At 42.4% G+C, this 14,929-nt stretch overlaps 2 protein-coding genes across 5 annotated transcripts in view; one reads left to right on the forward strand and one right to left on the reverse strand.

The window, feature by feature from the left end:
• Nucleotides 1-1,920: 1,920 nt before the first annotated feature.
• ITSN2 (intersectin 2) overlaps nt 1,921-14,929 on the forward strand; it is a 142,690-nt gene continuing 129,681 nt past the window's right edge. For 2 of the 4 annotated variants that reach the window (XM_047782531.1, XM_047782535.1), the window contains exon 1: nt 2,390-2,519. The gene's annotated coding sequence lies outside the window, so the exon portion shown is untranslated. Of the gene's footprint in view, nt 2,053-2,092; nt 2,168-2,389; nt 2,520-14,929 lie in introns of those variants that run through there. The other 2 variants (XM_047782534.1, XM_047782532.1) reach the window with 2 other exon arrangements.
• On the reverse strand, nt 2,022-5,192 carry LOC125128497 (translation initiation factor IF-2-like). Its single transcript, XM_047782825.1, has 3 exons — nt 5,127-5,192; nt 2,757-3,038; nt 2,022-2,684 (listed from the first exon to the last, which is right to left on the reverse strand). The coding sequence occupies exons 1-3, from the start codon at nt 5,190-5,192 to the stop codon at nt 2,022-2,024; spliced, it is 1,011 nt and encodes a 336-aa protein (XP_047638781.1).

Below are 14,929 nucleotides of genomic sequence, written 5' to 3' on the forward strand. Positions count from 1 at the left end.
TAGGGAGAATTTTTAAATTTTTTTTACTTTTTTTTTAATAGAACATTTTTAATTTATTTATTTTTTGTCTTTTTTGCCTTTTCTAGGGCCGCTCCCTCAGCATATGGAGGTTCCCAGGCTAGGGGTCTAATCAGAGCTGTAGACGCTGGCCTATGCCACAGCCACAGCAACACCAGATCTGAGCCACTTCTGCAACCTACATCACAGCTCACGGCAATGCCGGATCCCTAACCCACTGAGCAAGGCCAGGGATCAAACCTGAAACCTCATGGTTCCTAGTCGGATTCGTTAACCACTGCGCCATGACAGGAACTCCTTTTTTTTTTTTAACTTCTTTATAACTGTTCCTTTCTATAAAGTTCACTTTTGTCCTGCCAGGGATTTGGCACCTCCTTCAGAAAGAAGGAAGCCTCAGGGAGAACTGCATCAGGTCCAGAACCCAGAAACACAAATGACATTGATCAAATGATGGGAAGAAAATAGAGACTGGCTACCAATCTGCCTATCAGGAATAAAAAATAGGTTTCACCTTACAGGATACCTCTCTGGAGCACTACGTTGAGGAGGACTCAGAAGCTTGGACTGAAGTATGGGCTCTGGAAGGGAGAACCACAATTAACTGGTGATGTCTGTCATGGGAATGAGACCATGTATTCAAGAATGGGTGGTTTGTTTGCAGACTGATTGGTCCTCAGTAGATAAGGGATAGGCTGATTGGTCTCTGGTAGATAAGGGACTTCCTAGGCTAATGCAAAGGAGTCAGGTCTCTCTGTGTCACTGAAGCTCAGGACCTGTCTATCTGGTCTTCGTCAGGTCCCAATCAAAGAGTTGGGAAAAACACCGAGTGTGAGAGCAGGAAAAGCCTGTTTATCATCACTGATGTTTGCTAAGTTCCTCACATGAGTTGGGTGGCTAGTTCAGATAGGCCTGGGTTTTGGAAACCAATCCCTCTCAAGCCAGCCTTCACATGCCCCAACAGGTGAGGAATGAAGGGGAAGCCATGGAATCATGTGATCTGCACAGATTTTTTCTTTTCCAACAAAAGCCATGGGGATGTGAGTTTTGTATACTGGACCAGCCCCCACTCTGCCTCTAAAAGCCAAGAGAAATCTTGGGTCTTGGACCCCCACTTTGTTATGCTCATAGGAACCCCACTGACTCCTCCTCTAACATCAACAAGGAGCCTCTCTCTTGAAGGAGTGCTGTGTCTAGGGCAAGCCCTCCATGAACAGCGGTGACTTTTTTTTTTTTTTTTTGGTCTTTTTAGGGCTGCACCTGCAGCATATGGAAGTTCCCAGGGTAGGGGTCGAATTGGAGCTGCAGCCGCCCACATACACCACAGCCACAGCAAGGCCAGATCCCAGACACACCCCCAACCTATGCTGGAGCTTGGGGGCAAAGCCAGATCCTTAACCCACTGAGCGAGACCAAACCACATCTGCATGGATACCAGTAGGGTTCTTAACCCGCTGAGCCACATGAGGACCTCCTAGAGTGGTGACTGAGTTCAAGTCTGGTCTTTTGTGAGGCGATCAGGAGTTGAAAGGGGAGGAAAAAGAGAGTGAATTTGAGCTTCACCTGTCAGGCAGCTCTCAGGTGGGGTAGAACGTTCAGCATCTGCAGGCCAGCTGGTAGTGGAGTTCAAGGAGAGATGACTTCTTACTGCTCGGCCAGAGCATACGGGGTGGCCGCTCTGCTTATGGATGGGGGCTGGAAGGCCCCCTTCTCGCCCTTTATACTTGTCATGGAGGAGAGTGAGGAACGCTGAGTGGATGGCTGTTCAGTACGGTGAGTCCTCCTGGGGTACCTGGAGGGGGTGAGAGGCCTGCAACAGACCCAAGAGCAAGGCGAGGCACGGCCTCCTCCTGCCACACTCATTCCAGAGGAATCTTGCTCCCAGGTCAAGGAAGAAACTTGACTGAGCAAGGAGGCTTCAGAGGAAACCTCCTGTGGGTGCAGCACAGCTCGGCCCTTCTCCAAAACCGTGGGGTCTGCAGTGGCAGGAAACGCACCACCCAACCTCAACATGTCACCTCGGGGAGGAGGAGCCAGGTGGGTCGGCGCCCCTCCAGGAAGGGCTGCCGGGTCCGGGGCTTCGGGGCCTCCCCGAGGGGAGAGCGGAGCACTAGGACCAGGCCCGCGGGGTTCGGTACCCGGGGCTCTGGAGGTGCGGAGCCGCGCCGGGGCAATTTCAGGTTCCTGAGGGTGGGGGAGTCGGTGCCCGGCGGCGGGCGGGCCGTCAGCTGCCCGGCCCGTCGCCTCCCTCCCCGCCCCCCGGCTTCCTGCGGAGGCCGCGGCCGCCATGTTGTTGTGGGGCTGAGGCGGCGCCGCGGAGCCCGAGCGGCCGTGACAGGCTGCGCAACAGGTTCGCTGTCCGCGGCCTGAAGACGAAGCAGGCGCGGCGGCGGCGGCGGCGGCTGCCGAGCAGGGTCTCCCGGCGTCCGTCCGCGCCCGCGCTGCTGGTGCCGAGGGGCGCGGGGTCGCGCTGTGACGTGCGGGAGGCGCGGCAGGCGCGCCAGGTGGGTGAAGGCGCTCGCAGGGGCTGCCGCAGGGCGCCGGGCAGGTGCGGGCGCCGCCGCGTCCGCTGCGGGGAGGCTCGCGGGCCGGCCCGGGGGCCGGGCTGGGAGGCGGCTACGCGCCCCGCGCGACGCGGACTGCCCTCGGGAGCCTGGGCGGCCCCCAAGCTAGGCCCCTGGCGGGCTTGGCGGCGCCTGGCGGAAACCTCCGGCCGTGGGTTCCTGTCCCCGCGGCGGGGCCAGGGCGGACAGTGAGGGGCCGGGACCGGGCTGCCCCTTATCCGCGGCCGAGCCCCGGCCCCTGGCCGCGGCCTCTCCTGGCAGGTGCGGACGCCGCCGAGGTTCGGGAGCGGCGTGGCCCCCTGGCTTTCCGCGAGCTTCCTTGGGGCCCCATTTTATTTTCACGGAGTTGGTTTTCCTTCTTGGTAACGGTTGGTGCGGAGGGTCAGGTGAGCCGCATCCCAGTGCGTCAAAGTAGCCCGAGTCACGAGAGGCCAGTGGGCGGATGCTCGGCGTCCACCGCTCACATTAAACCAAAGTTGGGAAATGTTACAATTTGACTTCAGCGTTATTGACTTCCAGGGTGAACAGGAAGCACGGAGAGATGTAATCTCTTGGACCGGAGTAAAGTTTATTGCTGTTTATTATCATTTAAAAAGACGCCTGTATGTGCATAGTGAATGGGTAAGCCAAGGTTGAAACTGCAGATGGCTTTGCATTCTGTAAGATGATGGTGTTTTGGGGTTTATTATTCCTGTGCTTTATCGCTGAATGATTGCTGTTGGCAAGGATGCTTCATTTGTCTTGATTAGGAATGAGGAATATTTTTGATAGAGCCAACCACTTTGTGATAAGAATTAAGGTTAACACAAAAATGTTTGCTTTACTAAGTGCTCTATTTGTTTTTTTACTAGTGTTTGTTTACTTGCTTGCCCAGAAATAGGTGAGGTGTGCCTGGAAATTCTGTGTTCCAGAAAGCTTAATTTAGGTAGCACAGACTCTGTAGGTTAAGCTGCTTAAGCCTCTTAAGAAAACCAGTTGCCTCTCCTCCTGTGCTTGTTTGCCACATTGTTAATCAGTGATAAAACCTAAACGTAGTCTAGAAACAATCATATAAAACCTTTACATAAATTAATAATGACGTCCCTCAAAATTTAAAGATAGCAGCATCTCAGATGTGCTGGGTTTTTTGGCTGTACCTACGATTGCCTTATTTCTTTCTTCCAGCTTTGAGATATGATTGACATATATCACTTGCAGTTTCAAAAGTATGTAAGACGTTGTTTTTAGAAGCTTAATTTAAGGACAGGCTTTTGTGTTTTCGAAGTACGTGGAAAAAATGTGCATGGCTCCTTTTTTTTAATGTATTAATGAGCAGAAGAAAAGCTTCCATTTTTTGTTTGCGTTTGTTATCCTTTAATGCATATACTTATTCCTTTTGCTCACTTTTATAATGAAAAATAGAATTGTCTCAGAAAACTTGACCTGTACTGAATTATTGAGCAGGAAGCAGGTTAGTTCAACATAACAAGGAGTCTAAAATCCTGCTCTCTTCTGAATACAAGGAAATGTGTTAGACATGTGCTGGGATAGGAATTATAGTTTAAAATTTTTTTTGTATTTTCACAAAATCAGAATAGTAAAAAGAGGAATTTACATTGCGGTGCAGCAGGAACGAATCCGACTAGTATCCATGAGGACGAGGGTTCCATCCCTGGCCTTGCTCAGGGGGTGGGGGATCTGGCATTCCCTGAGCTGAGGTGTAGGTTGCAGATGTGGCTCGGGTCCTGAGTTGCTGTGACTGTGGTGTAGGCCGGCAGCTGTAGTTCGGATTCAACCACTAGCCTAGGAACTTCCATATGCCCAGGGTGCAGCCCTAAAAAGCCAAAAAAAAAAAAAAGAATAGTAAAAAGGACCTCTATACATCCATCAAACTCAGCAACTTTCAAGATCTTCTTTATCCATCTCTCTTTATCTTTATTTATTTATTCATTTTTAGTTTATCTATATACTACTTAGCATACCTCTTCCCCCCAACCCTTTGTTGTCTTTTTAGGGCTGCACCAGTGTCATATGGAAGTTCCTAGCCAGGCTATGCTAGAGCCACAGCGACACCAGATCCAAGCCAAGTCTTTGACCTACACCACAGTTCACCGCAATGCCGGATCCTTAACCCACTGAGTGAGGCCAGGGATTGAACCCACAACCTCAAGGTTCCTAGACGGATTTGTTTCCACTGTGCCACAATGGGAACTCTCTTAAATAATCTTAAGATTTTTATTTTACTGTATTTTGAATACAGAATTTCACAAATGTTTGTCTTTGTAGTAAAACAAAAAGAACATTTATTGGCCATCTCCTTCAGTTACTTTCCTCATTATGAACATTTTTTGGCCATCTCCTTCAGTTACTTTCCTCAATAACGCAATATATTTACCATGGTTGTCATTTTTTGCGCACTTAATGCCCGCCAGATCCTGCGCCTGTTGCATAATCCTTTGAAGCTCACAAAGACCCTATGAATAGTTCTTTTCCTCCCATCAGATAGTTAAGTGAAATGTTAACCTGGAGGTTAATTCAGTACTCTAGGATCTCTGAGCTAGTAAGTACATGAGCCAGGTTTCCAACCAAGATCCTTCTAACTTCAGCACCTGTTCCCTTATCTGGTACACTCATCTTGGTTCAGAAATTGGAGGGGGAAAAAAAAGGTTATTTGAGCATTCAACAAATATTTGCTGAGTAAATGAATAAAAGTATGTATTATTACACTGATAACTAACTAGTATTTTCATATACTATATTTACTTGTAAAGCATTTATATTAACAAATTCCAGAAATGATTCGGAATAAGTAAATATGTAACTCAAAATGTAACATATTTACTATCACCCAACAGTGTGTTTGCTTATTTTTCTTTTTTAAATATTCTGATCTTTTCAATACTTTATTTATGGAAAAATTTATGGAATAAGTATTGATGAAGAAAGCTAAAAAAATCAAGACTTTTTTGGTATGCTAATTGTTAGAGACAGGATTTCAAGTGTGAAGTAGAAAAATAATCTTTAGGATTAATTCTGTAAATGAACAGTTCTAAAGATGAAGATGCATCAGAAATGCTGAATTATATACTTGAGTTCCTTTTTGACTTGTTACCATCCTCTGCAGAGCACAGGGACTAGTGTTAGAGTCCTGTTGAGCAGAGTGTGCATATAGGTATTCTTATGAAGGAGGAACTGAACTCATCTTAAAACTGAAGTTAGAGAGGAAGTGGCAGGAAGGAGGGGAGGAAACTCAGCAAAAATAGAACCATGAATACATCAAGAAGTAATGTATTTTTACAACTTTAAGAGGGCAGCAATGTCATATTTCATTTGTAAATGTATTATTTTGAGAGATTTGCTTAAAAATTAATTTTGTAGCCATATAAAGGACACTGAATGATTTATTTATTTGTGAAGCTGTTGAGCCGTAGTAATGGTGGGCATTTATGGATCTAATTCCAGATGACAGACATTTAACTTATTTTACTTAAACAACTGTTTTATGTGTTCTAGATCATTTTCTTTAGTAATGCATATTCATTTTAGAAAAAGTATATGTGTTTTGATAAAATTTTTTTTTACTTTGATTATAACTGTAGCAGGTAAGAGTACAGGCTTTCAAGTTAAGCCTCCTGCTCCTGGCTCCATCACTAAATAGCTGTATGACCTTGAGCAACTTATTTTAATTTTCTAAGCTTCAGTTGCCTCATCTGTAAAATGGGGAAAATAACAGTACTCATCTGATAGTACTGTTTTATGTAATATAAAGTGCTTAGTACAGCAACTGCTGCTTAGTATTAGTGCTTAATAAATGTTACCTATTATTCCAACTTGCCCAATGAGAAATTTCAAAACTAAACTAGCGTAATCCCTTTTTATTTGTTAATTTTTTTTTTACCTAGTGAAAAATAAGTCAGCTTCTTAGTCCTTAATATTTTTTTTGGCCACACCTGCGGCACGTGGAAGTTCCCAGGTCAAGGACCGAACCCATCCCATAGTAGCAACCCAAGCCACTGCAGTGACAACGCAGGATCCTTAACCCACTGCCCCACAGGAGAACTCCTAGCCCTTAATTTTTAATCTTACCATCAAAACAATCCATAAAAGAAAGCTGGGAAATAGAGTAGAATTTACCCACAATCCCACTTCCAAACAAAGAATCTGCCCTTTTAGTCTCTTCTTAATTTGTGGGAGGGGAGGGGAAAGTAGCCTAAAGGAAGAAAATGTTTGCTATCTGCAATAGAAACTGCTGCTTTGGATTATTAAAGTCTTTGAATCCACATGCTTAAATAACTGTTACTTTTTAGCCTGAGGGGTTCTTGATTGGTGTGAGATTGGTAATGGGAAAGGATGATCAGGAATGGTGGCTGTGTCGAACTACAGAGTCCAACATAGATAAGGACCCAGCAGAGTTTGAGCTGACAGGAGGACCCTGATAACTTGCTTTATCATTTCATTTTTGCTTAAAATAGGTATTTGGACGTTTTCCTCACCACCCTACCATTCCTCCTTCACACTTAAGAATGACTGCTTAAATATAAGAATTAAGTAGGTCAAGTTAATAAATTTCACAATTTATGATAAATTTCACATTTATGTAACATTTTGACAATTTATGTAACATTTCACAACTTGTATAACTAAACTTATTTTTAGTGAGTTTAAAATACTTTTTGGTGAATATAAGGGAGAACTTCAAGATTGATGAAGTTTGCCAAGGAATGATGGTGGACTAGGAATGAGTATGTAGCATTCATTCTCTGAAAACCTGAATGATGGAGGAGAAGCCATGGTTATGACTTGAGATTTAATTTCCTTTTACTTTCTTCTCCAGACTGGAAGCATTTTAGTGAAGTTCTGGTGAAATGCTTAGACAGCCTCTCCTTTCTTTCTGGTCTCTGGTCTTCATTCCGTGACTCTGACTTTGGAGTTTTTGCCTCCTTCTTCCAGCATCCTACATCTATGACCCAGGGTTCCTCTGAGCCCCAGAAAGCTAAGTCACTTGGATGATTGAGATAGAAAGAGCCAGTTAGGTTTGAGACAGATAACCAAAAAGTTTCTGAGCACTATTCTCCAGTACCTGGGTTTGAGCCTGCTGGAAATCCTATCTTGCAAAATTACATGTTACCACTCCCTCTTAAATCGATCTTTGCTACTGCTTTCCTCATTAGGTTGACTTTACCTCATCTTTGTCTTTCTAGGAGCTTCAATAGAAGAAGAAAAAAAAAAACAAAAAAAAACCCTCTTTCCTCCTTTTCTGCTATCTGCTTTAGCTTTCTTTTCTTTATTCTCAACCACTGTCTTTCCTCTTTAAGTGTTAAACCCAAAAGAAGTTACTCATAATTCTTGGTATTGAATTAATTCTTTCTTTTAACAATTAATGAGTGTCTGCATGCCAGAAACTGGTCCAGCCCCTGCAGATATAAACAGTGAACAAAGTGCACAAAACCCCTGCCCTTGTGCTACTTGTATTCAAGAAGGGGGAAGAGAGACAATAAAATGTCTCTAAGTTAGAATTTGCCAAGTGCTGTGGAGAAAAGTAGGCAGGAAATGGGGCTAGGGGAGGTGTGGACAGGTGGTGGTGATGGGTGGGTAAATTGAGAGAAATAAATTTGTTTTATTCAAAATTATTAAGGAATTCAAAATTGGGGGAAGATTATTGTATTTCCTGAGTAAATTTAATAGTGTTTCAGCTCATTGTATTTAATAGAAGTGTTTCTCATTTACTACTTGGTTTAGACCCAGCAGATCTCTGAATGTTTCTATTTTCTAGTAACTGAAGCCAGAAAAACAACAGCCCTCAGGCATAACATAAGCCTAGAGCAGATTTGTCAAATGATTTAGAATAGACCCCTTAATTTGATTTTTTTCTAAAAGTGCTATGTTGTGTTTGTTTTTAAATTCTCTAGACTTTTTGTTTATACCGTTTTTATTGAGATGAGTAATATATGTTCTTTGTGGAAAACTGGAAAGCTACAGGGAAGTTGAAAGAAGAAAATAATAGTCTCTAATAATCATGTTACCCTGAGAAATGTTCGGTGTTAATATTTTGGTAGATCTCCTTCTAGAAATGTTTCATTGGGAAAAATGAAATTATATAGTCGGCTTAATAGCTTACTAGCACTTATCAAAATCATGGTTCTACTTTATTATATATTTATCAACTAATTGTTATTAGATAAATAATATTGCCTTGCTACTACTGAATATTAATAATGTCTGATATTTATTGAGCGTTTTCTATATCCTAGTTACTTTTGAGACATTTTAACATATTTTTGCTCATTTAGTTTTTAGCCTCTCTGTAAGAGCTGTTCTGTTATTATTTATTTTACAGCTGAGAAAATTGAGCAAGGACAGGTTTAATAATTTTCCTGGAGTTCCCATTGTGGCATAGCAGGTTTAGAACCTGATGTAGTCTCCTTGAGGATTCAGGTTCTATCCCTGGCCTCGATCATTGGGTTTAGGATCTGATGTTGCAGCAGGTTTCAGCATAGGTCACACATGTGGCTTGGATCCGGTATTACTGTGGCTGTGGTGTAGGCCTGCAAGTGCAGCTCCAATTTGACTCTTAGCCTGGGAACTTCCATATGCCACAGGTGTGGCCATAAAAAGGAAAAAAAAAAATTTTTTTTAAAATAATTTTTCCTAAGGTCCCATAGCCCGTAAGTGGCAGCTGTAGGTTATGAACTTAGTCTGACTTTATTCCTGTACTCATATCATAGCTCGTACTTACTGGTTCTCTAACATTAAGGTAGTTTATAGGTTTTTTGTTCTTATTTTAAATTGTGCCACAGTTAACATCCTTGTAACCACATCTGTTTACATCTATGATTATTTCCTTAGAATAAATTTCTAGTAGTTGCAGTAATATTGTTAGTAGTGCAGAGACTTCTTAAGGCTTGTGTAAATGTATTGCTGAGTTGGCTTCTAGAAAAACTTTTCAGTAACAAAGTGTTCTCCTACCCATTGAAACTAGTCCTGTTCCCCACATCCTCAGAAACACTGGCGTTTTTTTTGTTTGTTTGTTTGTTTTTTTAATGTCCTTTGTCTTTTTTAGGGCTGCACCCGCAGCTTATGGAGGTTCCCAGGCTAGGGGTCTAATCCGAGCTACAGCTGCCGGCCTACGCCAGAGCCACAGCAATGCCAGATCCGAGCTGCATCTGCAACCTACACCACAGCTGCTCATGGCAATGCCAGATCCGAGCTGCATCTGCAACCTACACCACAGCTGCTCATGGCAATGTCAGATCCTTAACCCACTGGGCAAGGCCAGGGATTGAACCCACAACCACATGGTTCCTAGTTGGATTTGAGAAACACTGGCTTAAAAAAAAAAAAAGAAAGAAAATCTGGGAGTTCCCATCATGGCTTAATGGAAATGAATCTGACTAGCATCCATGAGGACGAAGTTTCCATCCCTGGCCTCGCTCAGTGGGTTAAGGGTCCAGCATTGCTGTGAACTGTGGTATAGGTCAAGATTTGGCTTGGATCTGGGATTGCTGTGGCTGTGGTATAGGCCAGCAGCTACAGCTCCGATTAGACCCCTAGCCTGGGAATCTCCATATGCTGTGGGTGCAGCCCTAAAATAAAAGACAAAAAAAAAAAATCTGCTAATTTGATATAAAGACCCTTCTTTTAATTTTCTTTCTCTGAATATTAATAAGATTATACTTTAAAAAATTTTTTTTTAAAGAAATATTTGTCTCTACCCTTTTCTTGGGCCAGGGATCGGATCTGAGCCACAGTTGTGACCCATGCCACAGATGCGGCAATGCTGGATCCTGTAACCCACTGTGCTGGCCAGGGAATGGAACCCAAGTCCCTGCCACTGCAGAAACACTGTTGATCTTGTTGTGTCACAGTGGGAACTCCTTCTCTGCTCTTACACATCTTATGCAGGTTTTGTGTTTATCTGATGACTCTGTAAATATTTGTCGATTTGACTTAAAGGTGCTCATGATGATGTTGGTGATAGCAAGAAGGTCATCAACCTTCCCAATATATAAAATAGAGAAACTTACACAGAAGAATTAATATTGGAACTGGGCTTTGAAGCCCAGTGGGGAAGAAGCGAGAAAGGGTGGAGCCCAGAGGCTAAAACTGAGTGAAAACAGCCATGAAAATTTTTCCATTCTGGGAAAAACAAGTTACTTAGAGTGATTTTTGAGGATTATTAACCTTGCCTCTGGGAAAGCCTGATGAAATAAAACCTTCTTTCACCCAGCGTACCTGGTCTAGTTTTCAGAAATTTTTTTTTTTCTTTTTTGGCTGCCCCAGGGCATCTGGAGTTCCTGGTCCAGGACTCAGATCCGAGCCACAGTTGTGACCTATGCTGCAGCTGCGACCTTCCCTGGATTCTTTAATCCACTGTGCCTGGCCAGGAATCGAACCTGCATCCTGGCACTGCAGATCCTATTGCAGTGATCCTATTGCAACACAGTGGGAACTCTTAGTGTTCAGAATATTTATTATTATTATTTGCTTTTTATGGCCGCACCTGAGGCATATGGAAGTTTCCAGGCAAGAGGTCCAATTGGAACTGTAGCTGCCAGCCTGCACCACAGCCATAGCAATGCCAGATCCAAACTGCATCTGCAACCTACACCACAGCTCACAGCAATGCCAGATCCCCAACCCACTGAGCGAGGCCAGGGATTGAACCAGCATCCTCATGGATGCTAGTTGGGTTCGTTGCTGCTGAGCCACAACTGGAACTCCATGTTCAGAATATTTAAATCTAACTTGTAGATCTCTTCTGCTGTGAAACAGGGCTCAGTTGCTCCTTTGATTCCCCCTTTTCAGTGTGATGAGGAAGTTGGAGGGCCCTGGTGTAATCCTGATAAGATCTTGCAATGCCTAGGGAAGCTTGGTGACATGGTGGGCCAGGTCCACTGGCAGCCTTTGCAGGGAGTGGAAGTCTTGGGTTTGGAGAGAACAGGAACACTGCAGCTTTTGTCTGTGGAGACTTGGGTTTCAGCACGTCTTTCCCTGGCTGTTAGCAAATGGGATGAGGCTTCAACTCCATTTCTCTCCATCTCTCATTACCTTACTGTTCTTCTGGCTGTGGTGAGAGACTAAGAGATGTTCCCTACTAGCTTCCTCTTGAGGTATACTGATGGCTGGTCTTGAAAAAGGAGTGAGCACTTTATGTATTAGCAATATAATTTATTTGTCATTTAATTTAAATATGTTTTCAAATCTCTTTTCTCTTTAGCTTAATTTCTCATCATGTAACTAAAACTTTTTTCATTATGAAGATAATACATAGTGATTGAAGAAGCTTTTTAAAATAGAGGGGAAAAAAAGGAAAAAAGTCACTCTAAGTCCAACACCCAATGACAACCACATTTTGGTGTCTCTTACCCACTCCATCTTTTCTCTTTGTTTTTAGGTGCATATTGTTTTACATGTTTTACAATGTATCATTGTAGTTGGAAACATGGCTCATGATGTCTAATTGGGGTTTTAGTTCCAGCCTAGCTTTTTATTAGCTTTGTGAGTGTAACAACTTCAGTAAGCCTCAATTTTCTTTTCTTTAAAAAGTGGAGATTTGGGGAGATTCCGCCATGGTGCAGTGGGTTAAGAATCCAGCTGCAGCGGCTCTGGTCACAGCTGTGGCTCAGATATAGTCCCTGGCCCGTAACTTCTGTATGCTATGGGTGTGGCCATAGGAAGAAAAAAAAATGTGGAGATTTCATCATAATATTGATCCATGAGTTATTGTGAGGATGATGGGATGATGTGTATTTAATGTGACCTCCTCATAGTAACTTTTCAATAATGTAATACTAATCAGTCCTGTCTTTTGGTTAGGTTAGCTAGAGATGCTACTCTGGGATGGGCTTGGAGGAGGGAATGGACCAGGGACATTGTATCTTTCTTTTCTGAAATAATTAAAATTCAATTTCAGGAATTCCCATCGTGGCTCAGTGGTTAACGAATCTGACTAGGAACCATGAGGTTGCGGGTTTGATCCCTGGCCTTGCTCAGTGGGTTAAGGATCTGGCGTTGCCGGGAGCTGTGGTGTAGGTCGCAGATGTGGCTCGGATCCTGAGTTGCTGTGGCTCTGGCGTAGGCCGGCAGCCACAGCTCTGATTAGACCCCATAGCCTGGGAACCTCCATATGCCGCAGAAGCGGCCCAAGAAAATGGCAAAAATAAATAAATAAATAAATAAATAAAATTCAATTTCAAAATATTTTTTAAACATTCTCAAGGGGCCTAAGGAAATGTTTACTCTGAGATCTCCTTTAAAATGCTATTTATCTCTGGCCAGCCTCACAGTGGGCTAGTGGCCCTGTGCCTCATACTTCTAGGGTAGCCTTGATAATGATGATATCAATGATTATGAGGGAACAATGACAACAAGTAAAGACCTGAGTGTTGGAGTTCCAGTTGTGGCTGAGCGTAACAAACCTGACTAGTATCCATGAGGATGTAGGTTTGATCTCTGGCTCCAGTCAGTGGGTTAAGGATCTGGTGTTGCCAAGAGCTGAGGTGTAGGTTGCAGACATGGCTTGGATCTGACATTGTTGTGGCTGTGGCATAGGTCAGCAGCTGCACTCTGGTTTGACCCCTAGTCTGGGAACTTCCATTTGCTACAGGCATGGCCCTAAAAAAAAAAAAAAAAAAGCCAAAAAAAAAAGACTTGAGTTTAAGCTTGGTATTTGGTAACTAATCAGTGATTGTTAGCTGCTATTATTTTCAATAATGATACACATATATTTTATATCATAAATTATGAGTCTAACCAGTTTCTAGGTTATTATATGGTCTAGCTGAAATTGTTTTTTAAGAAATAGGTTATTGATATATAATTCATACATCATTATGAATTTAAGTGGAAGCATAATACTTTGCTCAGTGTATTTCCCCATTTTTGGATGCTTGTATTATTTCCATTTTTTTCTGTAATAACTAATAATAACTGCAGTGAATATCACTGTAAATAAAGTATTTCCCACATTTATTATTATTTCTTTATGACAGATTTCCAGAAGTGAAATTATAATTATTGGCTTACAGGATATGAACATTATTAAGATTCTTGCTGTATATTTTCACACTGCCTTCTGAAGAACTCTACCAGTTTGTACCCCCTAAATATGGGGGTCTTTTATCACCTTTGCCAACCCTGAGTATTATCCAGAGTCTGTTTTTTAAAAAAATAACTTTATAGGGAGAAACAAAACTTCATTTGCATTTTCTTGATTATTAGTGATGCTAACATGTATTAGCCAGTTTTATTTCCTTTTTGGAAAATTGTGTATTTATTTGGAGTCTTAGTGTTTTTCATTGTTTTAGTAGCTCTCTGTACATTAAAGATAATGACTATCATGTTTGTTGTGATTTTTCTCCAACTGCATACTTTTTTTTCCCTTTTTTGGCTGTTCCTACAGCTTTGGAAGTTCCCAGGCCAGGGATCGAATCTGAGCTGCAGCTATGACCCATGCCATAGCTCCAGCAATGCCAGGCCCTTAAGTTACTGCCACCACAGAGACAACTCCAGATCCTTATCCTTAACCTGCCACACCACAGCAAGAATGCCTCCAATTTTATACCTTTTAATTTTATTTTCAAGAGAAGTTTAAAATATTTATACAGATGAATTTTTATTTTTTTGTGTATTTGTTGTAATGGCTTCAGAACTTAGAAAGTTACCTTTGTTTCAGAGATACAAGATGAAGCATCTCTGAATTTCTTCCCTCTGTGCTTCTTATTCATGTAAATGGTTTAGTTTTAATATTTAATCCTGACATAAGATGGGAGAGAGTAGACCAACTAGCCAGCTCCCCCACCCTCTCCTTACAGCAGTGCAGGCTGAGTCACAAGCTATTCTTAGGTGTTTTTTCCCCCCTTTGTGTGGGTGAATTGTCTTGTTCAGAGTTGTTGACTAATTCTTCTAAAATTAGTTTAATTTAAATCTTCAATTTAATTGTATCAGTAGCTACTTTGGTATCACAGTATTAGTTTACCATTCCTGTTCTTTTTTTTTTGGCCAAGCCCATGGCATGCAGAAGTTCCCAGACCAGGAGTCAAACCCATGCCATAGCAGTGACTCAAGCCATAGCAGTGACAACACTGGATCCTTAACCCACTGTGCCACCAGGGAACTCACATTCCTGTTCTTTTATTCTGTTTTGGTTGATTGTTTGTGGGCTAAACCTAACATTTATAAAATTTATAATTTATACTCAAAAGTCTTAAACTGAAGATGCTAAGTTGCAGGACTAGAACTAAAAACAAAGTTTGTATAGAATAGTTCTTTTGAAACTTCTAAGTCTCAGTATGCTTTGTGTATTTGGGGCCCTAAGCTTCGAGGTAGAAATAACAGTCACCTTTCTCTCAAATATAGTAAATATTTGTAAG

This window comes from Phacochoerus africanus, chromosome 5 (genome assembly GCF_016906955.1).
Source record: "Phacochoerus africanus isolate WHEZ1 chromosome 5, ROS_Pafr_v1, whole genome shotgun sequence".
Lineage (NCBI taxonomy): Eukaryota > Metazoa > Chordata > Mammalia > Artiodactyla > Suidae > Phacochoerus > Phacochoerus africanus.

Coding starts and splice junctions, on each gene's coding strand:
- LOC125128497 (XM_047782825.1), bottom strand. CDS start 5,192: ATGAGTGTACCAGATAAGGGAACAGGTGCTGAAGTTAGAAGGATCTTG. Junction 3,039..5,126: donor TGGTTGGAAACCTGGCTCAT/GTACTTACTAGC, acceptor GTTTAATGTGAG/CGGTGGACGCCGAGCATCCG. Junction 2,685..2,756: donor GCCCCTCACTGTCCGCCCTG/GCCCCGCCGCGG, acceptor CCAGGGGCCTAG/CTTGGGGGCCGCCCAGGCTC.